This window comes from Blennius ocellaris (assembly GCF_963422515.1).
Source record: "Blennius ocellaris genome assembly, chromosome: 20".
NCBI classification, from domain to species: domain Eukaryota; kingdom Metazoa; phylum Chordata; class Actinopteri; order Blenniiformes; family Blenniidae; genus Blennius; species Blennius ocellaris.
Window position 1 is genome coordinate 18541252 of NC_137669.1, and position 22083 is coordinate 18563334.

At 42.1% G+C, this 22083-nt stretch overlaps 2 protein-coding genes across 3 annotated transcripts in view; both read right to left on the reverse strand.

The window, feature by feature from the left end:
* Window positions 1-6882, reverse strand: part of pleca (plectin a) — a 92715-nt gene extending 85833 nt beyond the window's left edge. For both annotated transcript variants that reach the window (XM_080516156.1, XM_080516153.1), the window contains exons 1-3: window positions 6556-6882; window positions 5837-5874; window positions 3675-3857 (exon numbers count right to left, since the gene is read on the reverse strand). In XM_080516156.1, coding sequence (XP_080372282.1) covers window positions 3675-3857; window positions 5837-5874; window positions 6556-6715 — 381 coding nt within the window. In that variant the 5' untranslated portion in view covers window positions 6716-6882. The remainder of the gene's footprint in view (window positions 1-3674; window positions 3858-5836; window positions 5875-6555) is intronic.
* An 889-nt stretch (window positions 6883-7771) lies between these two features.
* On the reverse strand, window positions 7772-17466 carry eif3eb (eukaryotic translation initiation factor 3, subunit E, b). The gene is made up of 13 exons (XM_080516249.1): window positions 17373-17466; window positions 16820-16937; window positions 15956-16073; window positions 15781-15823; window positions 14933-15037; window positions 13991-14116; window positions 12657-12781; window positions 12264-12390; window positions 12076-12177; window positions 9147-9256; window positions 8788-8890; window positions 8445-8579; window positions 7772-8076 (listed from the first exon to the last, which is right to left on the reverse strand). The coding sequence occupies exons 1-13, from the start codon at window positions 17460-17462 to the stop codon at window positions 8038-8040; spliced, it is 1341 nt and encodes a 446-aa protein (XP_080372375.1). The 5' UTR covers window positions 17463-17466; the 3' UTR covers window positions 7772-8037.
* Between the last annotated feature and the right edge of the window lie 4617 nt (window positions 17467-22083).

Genomic DNA, 22083 nt, shown 5'->3' on the forward strand with positions numbered 1-22083 from the left:
ACCCGCTGGCTGGAGTACTCCGAGAAGACGAAGGTAAACACAGTGACAACATGCAAACTTCGGAAGAAAAATACAAAAATCAGTGAAATCCACCTGTTTATATCTCAAACTCCGTTCCCCTACTGCATCTATTCACTCAGATCAAAAGCATCCGCTGCTTTTCTCAACAGGACAATGTGCTTTTAACACTTTTGCATCCACAACCAGGACTTTTCATGGTGGACCTGTTCTCTGGTTTGGCCTCCAGTCAGGCACGCCGAATGAATAAGGGTGAATATAGTCACCAGGCAACCCCGAGGAGCCTTTGAGAGCATGTTAATGAAACTCTGAAGACTTGGAAACAGAAGAAAGTGAAGTGGTGCGTGCTGGTATGAACACACTCGGACAGTGGCTGAATCACCCTGACAGCTGACACACAGTGTCCTCCTCCCACTACAAGTCGTCCCCTGCTATAAACTCATGGACTTCTTCTTCTTCCGGAGAGGACCTGATGGTTGATGATGTTCAGTCCAGAGCTTCACCGGACTCTTTAATATGTTGCAGGTATTTCAAGCTGCACTGCATCGCCACGTCTCAGGTCTGGTCTGCAGTGACGACAGAGGCGCACCTGCAGCAGGTCTGAGCAGTAACATGCGATCAAGTGATGACGGTTTTGGAATCGCAGCGGCTCGTGAGATCAACATCAATGCGGCAAAAAGAAAAAACCCAAAACATGAATAATAAATCGACAGTTCTCCCGGTGTACTCACGCCAAATATATCCAGGATGACTGCGGGTATAGTCCACTGTAAACAACACGAAAATGCGCTTCAGCAGCGGTGCAGGCAGAACCCGATCCGATCAAACTTAAAGAGCCTTCATCATCCTGCTCTTCTTCATCCGCAGCGGGCGCGCGCCTGCGATGCGTTGTGGAGATGCTCGGGCTGATCCGACGGGGAGGAACCTGCTCCTTCAGCCGGCTGCCTGCATCCTCTCTGCTGCCCGCATGCCCGTCTCCCTCCTCTCTGCTGCACAAGTTGTCGCAAAGCTGCGGGCGCGCACCGCACCGGAGGCTGCGCTTGTTTGTTGCGCCGTGCGCGCTGCGCTGCGTCGCGTGTCCGCCCGGCGCGCCTCCGTAGTAGGTCCGTGACTTCCTCACGCGTTTTGTTTTTTCTTGACATTGCGGGGCTATTATATGTCAAATGATTCCAGCTCAGGTGAAAGGAAAGGTGACATAAGTCACGTGCTTTTCCCTCTTTAACTTTACAGGAAGTATTAACGAGCTCAACATCCGTGGAAACACCTGCTGGGACTCACCTTCACACCCAGACTGAATTCTGGGTAAAAATGAGATTTCAGCGCAAACGAAGACAAAGTTTTAAGCGCAGCAATGTGAATATATCCAATATATTATTATACATGCTCAAATATCATATTCCATGTGGTATAATCTTGTCAACCTTTTAAAAATACTGTATTCTAAAACAAATACGACACTTCACTTACAATTTAAACACAGGTGCATTACAAAAAAAGTTAAATTTTTTGTCAGTCATTTCAGAAAATGAAAGTTATTTTATAAAGGTTCATGACACAAACTGTAATAATTCATGTTTTTATTTCTTGTAGTTTTGATGATTATGGCTAACAGATAATGAAAACTTAAAATTCAGTGTATCAGTAAATAAGAAAATTACAAAAGACCAATCAAATTAGGATGTTTTAAGCACAAATGTCAGGCTTCTGAAAAGTACGTTAATTTCCATGCACTTAATACTTGGTTGGGCCTCCTTTTGCATGAATAACTGCATCAATGCACCGTGACAATATAGGTGTATTTCCTGTGGGGTTCAGGTCAGGGGAGTTTGCGGGCCAATCAGGTACAGTCACACCACGGTCATTGAACCAGCTTTTGGTACGTTTGGCAGTGTGGGAATTTGCCAAGAGCTGCTGGAAAATAAAATCAGTATCTCCATACAGCTTGTCAGCAAAGGGATTCATGAAGTGCATTAGAATTTCTTGCGAGATGGCTGTATTGAGAGATGCTTGACGCCAGGAATGCCACATTTGTACCACATATCGAGGATTGGTCAGTGCTTAGCGGCTCTTGATGCACCGACTCCAGCCTCAGTCCTTGTGAAGCTCCCACAAATCCTTGAATGTATTTTGCTTGACAATCCTCTCAAGGTTGTGGTCATCCACTTTGCTGGTGCACCTTTTCCTTCCACACTTTTTCCTTCTACTCAATTTTTCTGTTAATATGCTTGGATACAGCACTCTGAACATTAAGAAAATTATGATCTGGATAACCTTTCTGTTTCAGAAACTCCAGCTTTAATGTGAATGAATAATAAATCAGCAGCCTCACAAAGACGCTACAAACATTTTGTGAGCGGATTATAGATTGCTGTCCAGACATATGCTTCTTTTAGTTTGTGAGCTGTTAACCTATTTTAATGTTCCTTATCGTTACCTATCACACAACAAATTACCATATTATTCCGTGAAACAGCGCTCCTTCAAACTAAACATGTTTAAACACAGTTCCATTAAAAAAAGATGAAAACATTTTCAGGAACTGAATGAATGAAAAAAAAACAACCTAAGATAGGATGTGAAAAGTGAATGTGACTTTGCATCGTACAGAAAAATAGGTTTCAAAAAGCTAAATTTATAGCTGTCAAACAAAGAAACAGCTTAAATGATATCTGTCCATTTGGTTTGAGACCCACTCTGGACCCCAGACAGTTTCCTATGGTCTCTTCATTAATATACATCTGATGGAGGGATGATGAGTGACAGAGGAGGGGTTTTTGATAATGGTAGTCTAAAATGCAAAATCATGACTGTGCAATTTGCAGCTTTTTTTTTTTTCTTTCTCTGAGCCAACCTCTTCCATGTGATGCAAAATGCTGATCGAGGGATTAATTAAGAAATCGCTTCTGTTTAGTCTCCTCTTGCTTTGTTGTTTGTTCTCAGGGTTCCTCTTTGATCCAAATGAGGCCAACTTGTCGAATTAAAAAGCACCATGCTGTGCAATTACATAATCACGACAGCATAAATGATAGATTGGTTGTTTGTGTGGCCTTGCTGCATGATTGGTGTCCCACTAGTGGAATGAGCCCATGAGCACGGACAAGCTGGAGGGGGTGAAACGTTGGCTCGGTTCTGCACAGAGATCATTCTTATATTCCTAAATGATGCGTGTCATCCGCCCTGGAAGCGTTCGTGTGCCAGCTCTGCACTCATTGTATTGAAGGTTTGATCTGATCAAGCAGGAGCAGAGAAATTCCTCATGCCAGTATAGTGTGATCGCAGTGGTGAACCACGTCTATTGGCACAGTATATTTTTTATTCTGTCCATTCTATTCAATGCAGATTTGGTTTGTTTATACACTGAGCTCCCTTCATTCCCACATCCGAGGTCAAAACTTCACCCAGCTCATGTATTATTAGATACACACTTGGCTTCTCTTTACAGGCTCCTACTTCTATCAGGCGGGTTTGAAGCTATTGGCACAGTGGGAAAAAGTTTGACTTGATTCATTATTGTGAAACTGAAGAAATGACCTTTGATCCAAAAAAAGAAAAGAAAGAAAAAAGTTTTCTTTTCTAAATGTCACACAAAATGATCTGGAGTTTCCAAAGTGTCTCATTCAAACCAGAGGAAGTGGAGTGTGGAAAGGAGTCCTCACCTTTTGAGTCGAAGCCACAGTTTCCATCCCGGCCTTCACTTTGAGAGGACGCCTCTTCCTCTTCCTCACTGCAGGGCCGGGCGGCGGCGGCGGCTGTCCGAGAGACGCAGACTCCTTCACCGCCACCACCACTTCCTCCGGCTGGACAGAAGCAGGCGGCTTCTCTTTGGGCTTTTTCTTCCTCTGAAATGAAACGCTGGCTTTAATTCTTTCACTCTAGTTATTCATGAAGCTACTTCATCAGTCAGGTCAGGATCCCCGAGGAAAGCTTCTGTCTTCGCTGTAGTTATGATTCAACTAAACAAATGGGCTTTTCTTCTCTTTTTTTCACTGCTGCTGGAATTCAAAAAGAAGTGGAAGAAAACCTCGAAATCAATGCTTTTCTAACACACGTAGCAAAACACTGATTAGAAAAACAAGCGCAGAGGGTTTAGAGGAGTCCTCCTGCAGCGTGTCAACCTTCAATCATTGAATCTTATCAGGAGCATGTGAGATATTGAAAGGGCTGATTGTACACGCCTGTGAAATACGACTCAGTGGTTATGACTGACATCTCATTGTCCGACACAAACAAGAGTCTCTTTCATTCCATTAGTCAAAATCACATGCGATCATTCATTTTTGTTTCGTACAAAGCAGACAAAGAAAGATGTAAGACGTCTCGGCTCTGTGCTAACCTCCATCATGGGATATTCATGATTTCACATTTAACAGTGTGGTATTGTTTTCAAAGAAGTGGCCGCATTACACTGCTTCCAACATAACTTGATTCATTTGTGACGGGACTAAATGCAGATGTTGAGGATAAGATCACTGAAGCCTCAGTTAGTGCAAGTTGAAGAGCGACAGAGCTGCTGTCTACATTCCTTTATTCTACTTTCCATATAGTCTGGAAGCTTGGTGACTGCTGGTCTCTGCATTAGAGTGGTGGATGTTCACCAGACTGAGGCCTCACGTGTCTCTTTGTCCATCCACTCGTCGCTGCAGAAGGAAATGGACCTTTTCGCTGGCGTGTCGGACAAAGCGCTTCACTCATGGAGCCGGTTCAGAGAGCCTCTTCCAGCTTATCTCACACAATGACCGCACAGTGCTCCTCCGCTGTGTCACAACACTCATACCGACGGTGCCAAAACACACCGAGTCGGGCCAGAACTTCTCTCAGTGAACTTAATGAAGCCACAGCAGTGTGATAAAACTGCCGCTGCTGAGAGGTTGGACTATATTGGAATGATAGATGCATTGTGCTCTGCTACACTAGATGGGACTGATCAGCAGTGAAAGTCAGCAAAGTAGCATTGAAACATTAATGCTGCAGGAATGGTTTATCCTGAGGAGTTTTGACCAACATTGGCCTGAAAACAAAACATGCACCACAGGGGATTTTAGTTCTCTTTGGAGACTTTCAGAACCAAATAAAACATAAACTCATTTGTAGCATTTGCAGAATATTTTAAACTGTCACATGCAGGCAGTTTACTGCAGTTTGCACATGAATCATCAGCAATGACTCAGTGTAGGAATCGCCTTTTTTCCGGTTATGTGGATGGACAATATAATTAAAATGACTTTTCACATTTTACTCGTACGTCTTTGTAATAAAAGTAAGGAAAGCATCCAGAGTTTGTTTTTGGTGTAGTTATCTTAGATAATTCTATCGTTTTACAGATTCTGTCCAGTTGAGATTGAATCAGCTTTTCCATGAGGCCCCTGAACTAAAGTGACACACTTTTATGGTCTGCATATTACACAATCTACAGTTAGTGGTGCTAATCAGCTTACATTTGAACTTATTATTTAGAAAAGAGTGCCTGTTTAACTTAGAGTAAACAGGTTTAACCAGTACTGCCACTTTGATAGTTTTTTTCCCCCCTGCCCTTTTCTGATCACATCTGACTGACTCCAGCTCATAAAACCCATGGAATCAGTTCAATGCTCTTGTTCATCTAAGGGGCTTGAAAAGTGCAAGTGAACGAGGACCTCTGAAGTCCAAAGTGGGAATTACAAGCAGACAGAGGGAGGACATGATGTGAAAAATGAAGAGGGGGGAACATTTTGCTGCACTCTCGTAAAAAAGAAAATAAAGTACACGGGCTGAATACAAAGAATGAGGTTTTGAAGTTGCAATACTGCAAAATGGAGTAAATTTCACCAGACTTTCTCACCTGAGATGAAGCTTTAGACTTGGGGTGCTTTGCAATCACTGCGAGGGAAAAGAAACATTGTTCAGAAACCTTAAAATAGAGGAAAAAGTGAAAACACTTATATGGCCCACAGTAAGAGCAGCTCCATGGAGCAACTGATTTGTGGTCTGTGGTGCATCTGAAGTGCCAGGAATGACCTGAGCTCACGTCACCCTCAGCAGGCAGCGTGCAGGAACATGCAGCTGACCACAACTCTGCAGCTGCATGCTGACCTATAACATCAGGTCCATTCTACAAGGTATGACTAAGTTCTCATCCTGCAGTGGGCAACAGTCAAGTATTGTTCCATGTGCTCGATTTGGGCAGAAAAAGGATGCCTATGTTGTCTTAAAGCCCATTAAAAAAATCTTTTATTGTACTTCTGAGTATGAAAAGACCCATTGTATCCTCTCACATGGGGAACAGCACATTTAGACGACAATCAGAGCAACTAAAACCACAAAGTGGAGCCAAAGCCAACACGAGCTGGCAGCTTGTGGAAAATGTGGATCCTGCAGTCCTGGAAAGGAAATCCTGCCAATTTACAATTACTGCATTTGCAAGAGAGAGAGAGAGAGAGAAAAGGCATTTCCACTGAGGACTGAAAAAGTCTTGAGTTGGAGTTCTAAATTCATTGTGAGCAGCGTGAGCTGAAGCCTATCACAGGCCTCCACACACCCACCGAGGAGAGGCCCACCTACCTTCCAGGTACCTCTCCAGGGAGGACGACGAGCTCTGGTTCCAGCTGTAGCAGCAGAAGAAGAGCAGCCACACCAGGAAGGTGGCCAGCACCAGGGCGAGGACCCAGAGGAGCCGGGCCACAGCCGGGTTAGTGACGGCCCAGGCCGTCAGGAGGTCCATGCCGGGGGCGGGGGTCGCTCAGCACACCGTCTCAGGTCGGTCTGGTCGCAGCGTGAGCAGCACAGCTCATGAGTAGGGTTGCAGTGGGCCGGGTGGTGTCCTCTTAGGGCAGACGCGATGCCTACAGCAGCAGGAAGAAGAAGCAGCAGCCAGAGCAACGGCAACCACAGATGGATACCAGCTGTTGCACAAGAAGCCCGGCTCAGACCTCAGCCCACGTCAGCTCTCAGTGTGCGTGTGTGTGTGTGTTGTGTTTTACAGTCCTGGAAAAGTGTGAGCGTGTGTGTCTAAGGAAAACAGATTGGAGGAGTGGCCTGGAGTAGTCTGCAACGGCTAACTGAACTGTCAGCCACTCCCAGAGCTGCACATCACAAGAAGTCAGTCGTCTTACAGGGAGACGGAGTGACGGCGATGTCGAGGGGCGACTCAGAAATCCACCCGGGGCTTCCCCCCACCCCCCCCGTCGCTCCCTGAACACCTGCCAGCTGGGACTTCGGTAATGACAGGCCTCTCTCGCGTCATAAAAGACACTTTGTCTCTGCATCGCCTGTCGTTCCTCTAAATCAAATCTCTTCTAGACCTGAAAAAGTTTAAACCCCAACGAGAACCAAGTCCCAAAACAAATTAAAACTATTCTAAACCAGTTACACACTTCTTCACAGAGCCATACTAAGACAGTAATGCAGTAAAAACTGGTTTTACAAAGCGTTTACACCAGTCAAATATTTACTGAGGAGCTCCTGAAAAGAGGTGGTGTCACAATTAAACACACACCTCCACCTCACAGGATTAACAGAAAGACATTAAGGATGAAAGTGTGACACCAGTCAAGAGTTTTGTGAGGCAGCTTTTCAGGTTGGTTGACTTCTAAATGCCAGTTCACATGTTTTTTTTACATAATGTAAATAATTATGGCTTACATGGATGCAATATGAATCTTCTATTAACAGCAGAATCTAAAAGTAAACCTTTGGTACCACCTAGTGGCTAAAATGAAAACAAAACTTTCACAGCGGCAAAAATATTTAATTGACAGTTTTGCATCACATCAGCAATTTTAGAACCACTTATGAGTGAAATAAATTAACGTGACCTCAAATTTTAAATAGAACTATAAAGATAAATAAAACAAGGAGACATTTTAAGTTAAACGTAGCTCAAGTGAACACATGAAGCCAAACTAGCTTCCCCTCCTGAACTCTGTTGTATTGCACAAGTTAATCTGGGAGCTCTGAGGAATGTGGATGAATCAATTAATTTAATAACAGAATAAAAAGTGTCCAGATCCCAGGTGCGACCTGCTGCTTCTTCACGCCAGCAGCTCAGTAGAAGCCGGAGTCCTGAGCCGCCCAGTTTGGCGTCTGAGGAAACAACAGAAGAACAGAAGAGGAACAAATTGGAGGTGAAAATGCTCCTCATAGTTAAATGAGCTCTGCCTTGAGATTCGTTATTACAGCAAATCAAATATGACCAGACGCGGTGGGAGAAAATCACAACCACCACTCCGATTTAGTGCCTTGTGGATATTTGGTCTGATCATTTGTTAAGTACACAACGACTCATAGGAACAGTTGAGTGAAGCTATTTATAGGGGTAAATTAAAATGGAATATAGCAACAAGCTTCTGTGCAGCGACTGTGTAGAAAATTTACATTTGAACATATTCTGAGCTGAGGTTGTTTTTTGTTTATTTTTTTACGTTCAGTGCCATGTACACAGTTTAGTTTACCTCGTTCCTGTTGCTGTGTGCCACCTTCTTCTCGATGTTCATCGCCAACATCTGACTGCGGAAAGACAAGCTCTTCGTCTTCTCGATCACCTGCTGGTACGGCGACACGGCGTTGTTTCCCATCACCACATGCCCCTGGAAACCAGCGCCAAAAAGGAGTGATTTTCTCCTCCTATAGCATCTCTCACAGACACACACACACACACTGAGCTTTTCCCAGTCTGAGGGGAGCAAATAAAAATATTGACACGGTGATATTTCTCCACAAGCGAGCAGTCGACACTGTTTATGCTTAGCCGAGAGATTGGAAGCTCTTCTGGAAGACTGAGCTGCGGAAACTCACCAGCTTGGAGTCGATCTTGGCATCAAGTCTGGCGTTACGGATGAGGTTGACGATCCACCTCTCCGCCTCCTCAGGCGTCATGTTGAGCTTGTCTGCCAGCATGCTGAGAGGAGAGTCAACGAGGAGCGATGCTTCATTTAAAGTAAATATCCTTCAGGAGAATCCAGGCTTCAAAGATTTTTTTTTTTTTTTTTTTAAATACTGTTCTTAATCTTCAAAAACTAGGACACAATGCAAGAACCTCAAGAAGTTAAAATATTAAACAATGAAATAATCAATGGAAACCTTTACCGAATTGTGAAAGGAGACATAACTTAGTCTAGAATTCCAAGTGACAACGTGTTTCAGGCTCCACCTACCTGATGCTGATACACTGATGGATCCGACAAAACGTCTCAAAAATGAAGAGTCGAGCGTTCTCAATAAAATCTTCAAGACAAGCAACCAAGAAGAAGTCGTTCACGAGAACCTGAAGAAAAAAAAACAACAACCCCAAAACACCACAATACAGTCAGTATTCACTTCAAACTGTAATTACAGAAAACTGCAAGATAAGAACGAAAAGTCTGTAATTTCAGCGTTTCGCCTTCGTGATTATGAGGCTCGCTTTCCAGTAAACAGTCATCGTCAAGGCACAAGTTATCAAAAAGGCCCATTTGTAACTTCAAAAACACTAAACTGAGTGTTTCCAACCAACAAGAAGTTTACATAACAACCACACAGCATGTGCAGGCACACAACTTTTAACTATTGGCTGAAACCAACCTCACATTAAAATGTCTTAGTGAGAACAAACTAACATTGCAGGATGTTTATTTCAGAGCTTCTCTGTATTTAGATCCTGCTGGGGATTATGGGATTTTTTTTTTTTTTTTTTTGGGACAAAGGATCAAAACAGCTAAAAGACACAGTCACACAAGTGGCATCATATTAGTGGGAATAAAAACTGTGTGTCTCACTTGTCATTTAAATACACAAATCAACTCACTTTCCCTTATAATAGGGTTAGATAATAAGCTCCTTATTGTCACTGCACTTTACTATGACATTTTGATGGCAGGCTTTATGTGCTACGACATCGATCCAACTCCAATTCCTCTCCCGGGTTTTAGTTTCTACCATCATCAAATAATTATCAGCAGCTAGAAGTTTGCCCGCAACAGGTCACATGCTACATTTTTTCCTCATCAATATATTTTTAACAGTGAGATTTATACACAATGCACAGTGAACGGTAAGGCTATGTCTTGTCTGTAACAACTTGTTTATTCCCCTTTATAAGGTGTGACAATTTTAAGAAGCTTGCATTAGTGTGATGAGCAGCAGTGGTGCATCTACATTACTTTTACATTAAACTATTTTTCAAATCTCCTGCTCTGATTGTATTTAGTGGTGAGTTTTATGGGGCATTGGCTTTCTCATTAACATATACTACCCTTTACAAAAATAAAGAAAGTGGAATATAATACATATTCATATTATATGCTAATAACACTGTATTTGAAGGGTCTATTCGATTGCTTGCCCCCCCCCCCCCCCCCGACTCTCTTCCTGCCACACCGGGTCTGTCACACTCAAGGTCGACTTCATTTTCTGTAATAATTTTATTTAACCGCACCAAAAGTTATAAGCATCCCATTTGGTTTGATTCTGAAAAAGCAAACATGCAAAGTCTGGGTATGAGTGGCACAAGTCAAACCGTATAAGTTAGCAAACATTTCCAATGTCAAGAATGAATCTCTCTTAGGTCGACATAGATTCAAGTTACCAGAGGTGTCCTGAATCAAAATACAAAAAGCAAAGAAATGTATTACCGATACTCTTGGGACGCCGATTTATTTCCCCTTGTAATGCGCAGAGCAGCAGAGCAGAGGATGTAGGTCGCAGAGAAAAAGTATTTCGGTAAATAAGAAATCTAATCTCCAAGAATGTTGCAGCTTCTGAAAACATGACTCACTCAGCTCTGCAAAGTTTTCACCCAAACTTCGGAGACACTGTTAGTACACAAACAAACTGTGTTGATTTTAATATTGAGCATTTTTTTCTTCTTCTAATATTTTCTTTGATATGAATGAAGTCAGTGACAATTCAGGGAGCAGCATTTTAATGAGATCTGCCTGCAGCCTCTCATCCGTCACCACCGTGTCACACAAACAGCATAATGACCGAGCCAACTGCCACAAACAAATCAAAGCTGCTTCAATGTAACGCGACATAATGCAGCGTCAAATTCGGTTGATTGTAGGAAATACAGCTCCAGGCCGATAACCAAAACATATTAAACGAATACGGTTGTAGATGTAATGTTCAAGATTTGTTTAATTAAAAAAGCCAAAATATATCCCCGACTGTACTCGTCAAGCTACGTCTCTGTCAAGGTCGACACCCACACGTTTCTTCATCATCCTCCCCGAGCTCACAATGAAAAAGACATGAAACCTACATGAACTGATCTCGACTGCCGAACACGAGTTCTGAAGAGCTTTACTCCGGAGATTATGTGTGTGTGTGAGTGTGGCTGGTTGCTGCTGTGATCACAGCAACATGAAATAAGATGTTTGTGCCACCTCAAAACCCAGGAAGGAGCTTAAATGCATGAATATATTAGTGACCAGGATTTTGAGTTGGGGGGGGGGGGGAAGTGTTGCCAATATTTCATGAGAAACTTCAATCAACCGAAACAGCAAACTCGGTGTGAGTCAACACACACGCCGTGGAAACACACCGGGCACACCAGTTTAGTTTTATTACAAATGTCTGCAGTGACGCTTTAGTTCAAAAACAAATTACTGTTCGGGTAATTAAAAAGCACCGTTAATCTCATGGGGAGATTTTTCTATTTTTTTTTTTTTTTTTTTGAAGAGCAAAATTGCTCCTCCCGAGCTGAACGAAAGACTTTCATTCTTCCACCCTGACGGGTTGGTCGAAGCCTCTTTGTCTGCTGCATCAATGACACAAAGAGGCTAAAAGTCAGTTGAGGAAAGTCATAAAAAGAAAGCGTCAAGTGGTCCCAAAGCACGGCTACAAAAAAAAGGCAGTGGAGAGTTTCTTACGAGTCCCCAAATCTGACAGCTGTTCCGCTTTGACAATCAAACTCAATAAAAGTGAGAGCCAGCAAATCAGTCCAGACATGGATTTACTGGGGCTGAATAGCTGCAAAGTTAAATGCCGGGGACTCGGGAGATCGGCGGCACCACGGCTGAGGGGAAGCTTCATATTCCTCCTCGGTCCCCGGGGGGACAGCCGGACCTTTACGGAGCGATTGAGGACAAACACACTCTTCCTTACCGACTCACACTCCCGCAGCTTCTTCTGGGCGCTGTCAAAGTCAAAGTTCACGTAGAGACACTCCACAAATTCGGTGATGGGGTCTTTGTATGTGTACGACTCCTGCGGGGTGGAGGGACAAACCATCACTCACGGGTTTATCAAGTCCTTCGGGCGTCTCGAATGAGAAAGATTCTTTAAAGTCGTACCTGTTGAATGACTTTCACCAAGTCCTTGAGCACTTGCCTGCGCTTGCGCACGTCTTTGTTGGTAATGACCGCCGTGGTCAGGTACCGCAGGATGTGTGGACACATCGTCTGGATGGCATTCAGATATCTGGGAAAAGTTTTTTTTTTAAAAAGCACACAGAATTAATTTTGTTATTATTTGACCATTCATTCGTTAAAAAACACAATATTGAAGCAAAAATTTAATAAAACATTAGGGCAGCCATTAATACAGTACAAACTAGTCAATATTGCTTAAAAGGTTTGAGAAGTGTAAAAGATTAATGCCTCGCAGCCATTTGTCCTTGAAAAAAGGCGGCAAAAACGCGCCTTTTCTGTAAGCTGAAAGACGTATATAGAGTATATGTGACTCACTGCGGCTGGTAGAGGAAGAGCTCGATGATGTTGTCCCTGCCTTTGGGGTGGTTAAAGAACACAAAGAGAGACCAGTGGATGAGCCAGGTCCGCTGCTGGAGCGACTGCAGGGGGGAGCTCACCGACTGGAAGGACACAAAAACAAGAGATTTACAATAAACGACATTCAGGACGACAGATTTACTGTGAAACGGAACATTTAAGAAGCAGCAGAGTCAGAAAAATGGAAATAATGATGCAGTTTTTGTAGTCATTACTCTTCAGGTTTGCTCACTATAATATGAAATACTGCATAGCTGACTTTCGTAGATTTTTAATATGTTGTAGTCGATATTTGGCTATTCTGACTGAATACTGAGGATCACTTCATTCATATTTAATTGCATACACTCTCTTAGTCTCTTAATTTTCTCTTAGTTTTATACATTTCCACTTTCAGAGAATCTGGGAACATTTTATCAAAGGAAAAATGAAGAATGTGAGAATTTTTCCAGTCTTTGGCGTTCCAAGGTAGTCTAGTAGTAGAAGTAGTATAGATCTCAGAGCTGCTGTCAATAGATTTAGCAAGTGTGTGGTGAAAGTAAAGAAATGCGAATTGTCGTACAAATGTAATGTAGTATTTTTGGGCATCTGTAAATTTATGAGTATACACCCGTTATTGAGTCCATGTCCTGTGTTCGGCCAATTGAGGGAGTTTCTCTGTCAGAGTTCAGCTGAACTTTGCGCCCGATGCTCCAGAAAGCTTCGTTCATGCCTCCACACCAAGAACCTCTTTCACACAGTGAAACCCACAACAGAGGTGGAACCGGTTTTCATTCAGAATGAAGCTGCTGTCTGATTTCAAACATCGAGCCGAGTCCAATCAAAATGTACCTGCAAGTACATGCAAGTAACTCCACTTTGCTTTCTCACAGAACTTGCTTCACCTTCAGTTGCCTCTGTGCTGCCACCTCCCGCGGCGGCACAGAGGCGAGGAAAATCCATCAACCATCCTGCCTTCACACACACACACACACACACACACACACACACACACACACACACACACACACACACACACACACACACACACACACACACACACACACACACACACACACACACACACACACACACACACACACACACACACACACACACACACACACACACACACACACACACACACACACACACACACACACACACACACACACACACACACACACAGCAGAGCAGAGCAGAGCAGAGCAGAGCAGAGCAGAACAAAGCTGAAACAAACCGGCTGAGAGAGAGCGACTTCTCGCTGAACCACAGCTGCAGAGAGCGAGAAGGCCAAGAAGAAATGTCCTTACGTTGTTATCGATGGTCTCCCGGAGGCGGGTCAGATCCTCCATGGCGGCCTCCCAGTTCTGCATCAGGATCTCAGAGGCCAGTTTCCCCCACAGAGAGCTGAGAGCATTCCTGTCAGTGGACGGAACCTGAGCGGACGGCAAAGAACTCAGGTTCAGCATCAGAAACTATTTTGAATATCCCTCATAGTAAACCAGAGTTGTAAAAAAAAAGGACTTCTGCCCCTTTTCTCACCTCAACTTGTTAAAAATGTGATATGCTGGTAAATCTTGTCTGTGGGCCATTATAACGACTGGTACACAAAGCAGTATTTGAACTGCAGACATTATGGTTGAGACTCAGCAATGACGAGGCACCAACCAGAGCTCTAAATCTATTTAGATATTTTCTGATGGCCCACACACAGTATCACAGGTAGACCAGCCCTACTGCACGTGACAATATGCTTCTTTGCTCTCCATCCTACGCTTTTAAAGCCCTCCTATCCTCTAACTGGAACAGTTGAGACCATCCACCATGTTTTTGTTTTATTTGCTTTAGTTTTAATAGGCTGCTACGTGCCAATGACCCCATGATGACTAAAGCACTGCACACCATGGATGTGCATTCTGCTCCTACAATTGCTTTTAAACATGAAGCCCCACTTGGCTGGAACATTTCACTTTCTGCTGCGTCACAACATCAGAATCCATCGACCCATCTGTTCCTTTTTGCCGCTCTCATGTCTGATGACTTTTATTACTCCGTTAGTTCTATCTGTATAGTTTGAGGTTTGAAGTGCATGTACACTTTTATTTAATTAGGTCTAATTCGATTGCTCTTGAAAATTAGATGCTACATCTCAAGGATCATACTTAAAATAAATTCCAGTGTGTGAAAAATAAGATCACATTCTGTGAATTAATTCTATATATCAGATTCTGTCTTTCTATTGAATTTCTTACCAAGACACGGAAGAAGTAGAGATATTCAGCAGCACCGGAGTAATTACCACACTCGTACTGGAATTTGGCGTATCGGTACAGTGTGTCCAGGTATTCTTGACGAAACTAAAGAGCAAAAAAAAAAAGAAAAGAAGAAAACATTCATCAAAGCTGAACACACAATGAACAAGGGTCAAACTGGACCAGCAGCCAATTATAAAGAATAAATGCTCACCTTTCACTGAAGGATTTTTCTACTACTAGCTGTGATTCAGGTGGTAAAGAGTCTTTATGAAAAACCTTGCAAATTATTAAAGTTACAATAAAAACATGAAAAATCCGGAGCAGCAGCAATGCTGTCATTTTCAAAATGCCAGCACCTGCGCTTTTTTTTTACCCTCAAAGAAGCTAATTAGATGAAGATGACAGCATGCAGCCGATTAGCGAATTCTGCCAGCTCCCTTCATCGTTAAGAAAAACAAAGTCTGTTTGTTTCAAACTGAAAACAAGCCTTTTTTTTTTTTTTTTTTTTAACTGCACTTGATGTAGCCAACACGGCTATGTACGTACAAATCAATAACAGGCAGGAGTGCAATTCATTTCCATTGGACTGAATACTGTCCAAACATTTGTGTCAACACTGATTACTGAGCAGGTAATGAACACATTGGTGGGTGAAGTGGGATGTTTGAGGATTCACAGATTTAGAAAACAGCCCTGCTGACTCACAGTGGCAGCTGGTTGTTATGGAAACAATAGCAGCAATAATGCCTCCCACTTTGAGATTAAAAAAAAAAAAAGAAAAAATGTAGTAACTTGAATACAGTGAATAGCAGCATGTTTACACTGCTGTCATTTTAAAAACTTACATTGTGCTTTTCTGACAGGTAATCGAAGAGCATCCGTCCATCTCTGATGAAGAGAAAAAAAAAAAGCAGAATCAACAGACGTCACGCAGCCAGATGACTCTTTAAAGGCGCTATATATGATTTTAGTACAATAATACTGTCAGTGTCGAATGACAAAGAGAGATTGTTCTGTGACCTTGTTGACTGCATCTGCCGAGTGGTCTCCTGGTCCTCAAACATCTTCACTATTGGCTCGGTCTCTGACTGGAGCTGCTTCAGCTGAGCCACCACAGTGCTCCTCTTCTCCCTCAAGGCTGAAATAAAGAAGAAAGCATCTTTTCTTTAAACACAGTGGTTCAAGTCAGTCCAGCTTGTGTTATACAACGCTTATTTAAACATCATTTAGTCATGTAAATGACATGGTAATCACAACGAAGGCAGTGCGAAATAGTTAAATACATAATTATCCACATAATGTAAAACAGGTGAAAATATAATACTTTTATGGCAATCTGAACATTTTAAGCTTTACTACAGAGTATATATTGACAATGATTTGCCTACACAATTCAACTAATCCTTTTGAAGGATAATTAGCTTAATCATGGAATTAGATTTGATTCAGTTTGTTTGTGCCAGAGTAGAAGTAACTGTTTACCAAATTAAGGTGAGAGGAACAACGATTGATCATATTCCACACAGAGCTTAAAAATCAACATAAACTATGCAAGATGCTTAACTTTGCAAAATCAACATCCACCCTTGAACAAACACTAAAACAATATAAAGGCGTAGCAATTTTATATTAGGACACGTTTGGACATATAAAACCGATTTAGGAAGTGTGTCATTTCCAGGTTTTTGTAATTAGGCTCTCAGGTGACGGAAAAGAAAAAGTCAAGGTATTTTGCATGTGGTTCAAATTCTCCATCACTGACTTGAACGTTAATAATCTCAGTTATTGTAAAAGACAGACGATGAAAAGGTTGTCCATGGAGCTTGAGGAGGCTGGTGGCTTTTACAAGAATATTACAACAGGACAAGGCAATAGTGATCTTACAGTGTGGGATTTCCTTGTCCGAGTAGAGGTTTTTGTACACATCCATGGCGAAATCCACCATGTTTGTGTCGCTGAGGAGGTCCAGCTTTCCTTGCAGAAGCTCCTTCTCATTGTAGATCTGTTACAGAAAAAGAAAAACAAAAAACGTGCAACATCTTATAATTTGTGTTTGAACGTGTGATTGCGACAACATTAGAGCTGATATTTAATATGACTTCATTCATTTTTAATATATTAAAAACAAACGAAGTCAATGTTGATCCTGTCTCTCGTTGGATGGGCGCGATCAACCGACTGCGCTGCGCAAATGATGGCTACTTAATTAGCACACGTATTGGCATTATATCCACACACAACGTAACTATATCTCCATAATTATTGTGAAAATGACACAAACTGATACGCAGCTAGCATTAAAAGGCTAAACGGCCGGCTGATGATGACTATATTAGCCAGCTAGCCGGCTCTCGGCAAACTCATTCAAATGAATAATAGCTGGCCAAAATCAACCTCTCCATCATTTCTCGACATTTGTAATAAGCTCGATACGCACTTCTTTCACCGACAGAAACTCCAACAGAGGAAAGACCAAATGCCGGTCCAGAAAATGTGCGATCTTGGTGGTCAGATCGTACTCCGCCATGTTGGCTGGCTTCAAAACTAAACTTTATTGTTTACAACGGAAGTGTAGTCACTGCCGAGTTTGTTGTCCGCATGCGCAAATTAGTGACGACCCGCCCCTTGACAGTATTAACATTTCCCTCCACCAGTCATTCTATCGGGCATTCATTCAATTAAGCAATTTCCCATCATGTTTACAGTGTAATGTGTAAACTTTACACATGTATGAATCTAAATAAAAAAAACCAAGCAGTGAAATGTGTTGCATTTGAAAAACCTTGTCCAAGTTACTTATTCCAAATGTTCTTTTTTTCTTTTTTACAGAATGCACAAAGAATAAACTCCAAATAGCTCTGGTAATGTCACTGTGCCTTTGTAAATGCTTCAGTCCCGGAAATGTACAAATGGTTTGAGGAACCCCAGGTGTGTATTGGTCTGCATTAATACAGTTTCAGATTATTTTCTCGGCAGTTATTAGAGAAGTTCCAGAACACGATGCACCGAATGTCCCTGACAGGCGTATTGTCCAAATAAATGGAGGACAGGTTTTTTTTTTAGAACCTTTTCATATATTTACTTTCCACGATGTCACTGAGGCATCCAGCAACAGCAAAGGGCTGCTGAAATTGCACTGAGAACTCATGTAAAACAATTTAAGTCCAACATAAGGACACAAGGAGCCTTTGTACCCTGCGTACATGTTGCAGAGCTGAAAGAGTCTATTCTGTTGTACTGACCTCCCTGGGGTCAGAAGAGAGTGCCGTCGGACAGGTAGCAGCTGTCCCCGCAGCAGGACTGCGATCAGTGATGTGGGACATCGAGTTCATCAGCAGTTAATGAACAGGAAAAAAAATCTCCTCGCCCTGCTGGGGATGTTACTGCCTTGAGGCCACTCTGATCGGAGAGTCAATACCCATGGAGGGAGATCCATAGTGTTTGAGGAGGCAGTATTGGTCGTATCCTGAGTCAAGTGATCTGCATGAGCTGTGGAGGCTCGATCACACACTCAGTGCAAACTGCCTCAGGAACCTATTTGAAAAAGTGTCACACTGGTCAAGAAAATATAAATGTGAAGAAACATATGGCTGTCTTTAAAAAGCTATTGAGAATCAAAATATAATTTTTGAGCATTGTTCGACTGTGAAAGGCTGAAATTCATTTTTGGTTTCGGAGTAAAATCAAGGTAAGAAATACAAAAAGCTGCATAGTGCAAGTTTCACAATCTGCCCTCTCATCACTTTGCAGTTCTCTGAGACTGCAGTTCAGCACAGACTCTTCCATTGGTTTTTTGACTTGGTAGGCAATAATTCCCTAACAAAATCTCTATAGAAGAGTCTACGCATTATCACACACAAAAGCCTGTACGGGAGTAAACGCTGGTCTCACCCCTCCCTTTTTCTGTTCCCCACTTCTTCTCTGTGTGTCTGTCCTCGAGGCCAGGACATATCCCAGATTCAATCTCAGCGGCTGGCTGCTTTCCACATCCACTTCTTTTTATAAGAACAAGAGCCAGCTGGAAGTAAAGTGCTCGACAGAAGAAGGCAGAGATTCAATAAAGACACAAGAGCGAGAGACACAAATTAAACTGATTAATTAGAGACAAAAAGTACTATAATAGACCATGTAGTGCATCCTCCCTCAGATGGTAATTCAAATTCAATCCCCGTCTTGTGAAATTTATGCTCTAAACCAGGTGGTGTACTGTACCACGGCTCTCCGGAGCCACTGAGGATCGCAAGTGTCAGAGTGAATGAATTTCCATGTTCTGACAGTAAAGCAGCGGAAATAAAACAGCAGGATCAACAGTCTGTCCGGGGGACTCCTGCCTCTCCCCGAACATCAACTTCCAATTCAGTTTCCACTCGGTTTCCTCGCTAAAACAGTCTGCTGGGTGATGTGTGCGCATGCATCGGTAGAAAACAAGCCCAGGGATGACTTGTGGCTTGTTAGGTGTGCTGAATGTGCTGCAGTCACCAGGCAACAGTGGTGAGACACGTCCTCCCACTGCCCATCCCAGAAAATTGAAGTCTTAAATGACAGCGAAAGCGAAGATAAAACAGAGAGATCAGTCTGATAAGTGAAATTACTGCAAATGTCTTGTTTTATGCGATTTTACCCAGAAAATATAGTTCATTCTACTCCAATGTCCTTTCCTCCAGTCTTTTGTGTTGAAGCATCCACATAAAAGAGTAGGTAGACTACAGTAAATCTGAAAACTGACCCGACAGACTGTTGTGCTGTAAAATGTGTATTACAAGCCCAGTAACTAAGTACATAAATAAAAAAAAAAACAGAATCATTCTACAAGATCAATTCATTTCTCCATATAAGATGCAGCCTCAGGTGTGGTCGTAAACCTAGTTATGACAAAAATATTTATGTCCTAAATGTCATATTGATTAAAGCGTCAATGACAATGCACCTCAGCCTTCTTGTTTATTTGTGTGTTGTTTTTGAGTAAAATCATGATAAATCAATGCCAACCTGCCCACCACCAACAATAAGTAACTCTCAGGTCAGGGAGGCATTCAAGCAGGGGAAATTATTACAGACTTCTCATGGCCAGGATACAATTTATTATTAGATTCCTCCATCTGGTGGGAGCGGCACAGTGAGGGCAAGATATGTTTCTCTCTTATATGAACATTTAAACGCAGAGTGGACAAAAGCAATTCATGTGAACCAGAAATACTACACAATGACTTTCACACCTGCGGCAAATTTATTGGTTTCTGAACGCTGGGAGGAAACCAGAGCATTCTGAGAAAATCCGTGAGGAATATTCTTGCTGTGAGGCGCAGCGTCAACCACTGCAGCACCGTGCCAGCCATAAATAGCCAAACAAATAATAAATAAATTGAGCAGTTCATTTAAGCCAGGGGTCTTCAGCGTACAAGCCCACATAGTGCCCTCCCAAAATGTCATGTAACCAAGTAATACTTATTTGATTGACTTAATTTAAAAATGTATTTCACAATTTAACTTTAATGGGTAAAAAAAATGTTGGGGTCTACATGCTTCTTGTGCGAGGGTGAGGCTCCAAGTGTGTTCTTTTCAGTCGGAAACAGGTCCAAATGGCTCTTTGAGTGTTGAAGGTTGCCGACCCCTGGTCTAATTTGTATAGAATACGTGTATGTACTATACATTAACTTGTATATGTGCTATTTTTTTTAAATATACTCATATGAAAGTTACTTTTGTGTATTTTTTTCACGACTCCTCCTTCAAAATTACAATGAAAACTCTGTATTTGAGCAGCATACCCGAACACAGTGGCAATAAATATAGATTTTCATGTTGGCAGGTAAAAAGGCCATTATTAGATGCTGGCTTCACAGAATCCTCCCCGCTTGAACCAATGGAGAGACATTGTAAAACGTATTCCCACAATGGAACGAATCACAGTTGTGCTCAGACAAAACTAAATTGGAAACAAATGTGAAATACAGTATATCTGATGAAAAACAAGTGAGACTGTTGAAACACAGACCAAACAATTGTGCAACAAAGATTTGAAGTGAATGGGCAGCTGTATTGAAATCTCTTGTTGCTTGTTATAAATAAATAGCTCATCTATCCATGATTCCACATAAGATATGGATATGTAATACTAATAGTATCAGACATACAACTCTCCATGCAGTTTTACTCTCTTGAAGCTGTCACAACCAGCGGTATGTCTGTTCGCTGCATCGCTGTGTTTACTGACACTGCTTGATCTTTGTTGGCCCTTTAAATCTGCCTTTTCAGAGTTGAAGTGTGCTGAGAGCTGCAAAGTTAAGATGTCAAATTCCTTGTGTCAATACTTTGCACAAAGTCGACTTCCTGCTGATTCCAGTAATGGGAGCATTTTACAAACGCCCACATGCACAACCAAGGTAATTGTGATACTGCAGGTAGTCACACAGTTCAGACTAATTTTCCTTAAATCCTATTAGCCTCCGGTCACAAAGATTATGTTGCTTCTTGTCACCTGATACTGAAAGAAGCAAGCTGCTGGTGTCTCTTTTTCTTTATTTCTTTGCAGAAGACTAAAGACAGCCCGGAGGTGTATAATCCTCTGAAAACTGTACAAAGTTTTAATCTTGTGATTTCTTTCTTTCTTTTTTTAAATTTTTACTGTGACCCAGATGGAGCTCAAGCAGACGGCCATGGAAAGCATCCCAGGATGGCTTGTGTGATCATCATGCATATATGTGAAAATCAATATTGTAACGCTAATGTGCTGTATGAAAACATTTGCGGTGGGTCCTCAAGGAATTCTGTCCCTCTCATAATGTTTGCATGAATATTGTATGTTTATGAACATGGAACAAAGCGCATTAAAGCTTCAATGATTGAAGCTCTCAGCCATGTGTTCTCATCACCAGAGCCCAGCAGATAGAAAGAGCACAACAAGCAGAGTTTGTGATGTGAAAGAATAATGTGGATGAATAAAAAGGAACTTGGATTCTGTCATCAGTTTATCCTCCGAGGTGTGCAGAGACTTTGATTTCCATACGAGACATACTCAAATGACCCAGCAAGAAAAAAAAGAAAGAAAAGCAAATATCACATGATAGCAACCAAACTGATTCAACATCTTGAACAGCACTGAAGGACTGACATAAGATTGCTGGATTCTATCTGCATTAGTGTGTAAA

What these genes read in the sequence shown, in the direction of transcription:
- eif3eb (XM_080516249.1), bottom strand. Translation starts at nt 17,462, where the DNA reads ATGGCGGAGTACGATCTGACCACCAAGATCGCACATTTTCTGGACCGG. An exon ending in TCTACTTCTTCCGTGTCTTG is followed by an intron (nt 14,117 to 14,932) that starts GTAAGAAATTCA and finishes CCGTCCGCTCAG; the next exon opens with GTTCCGTCCACTGACAGGAA. An exon ending in CACACAGCAACAGGAACGAG is followed by an intron (nt 8,077 to 8,444) that starts GTAAACTAAACT and finishes TTGTTTCCTCAG; the next exon opens with ACGCCAAACTGGGCGGCTCA.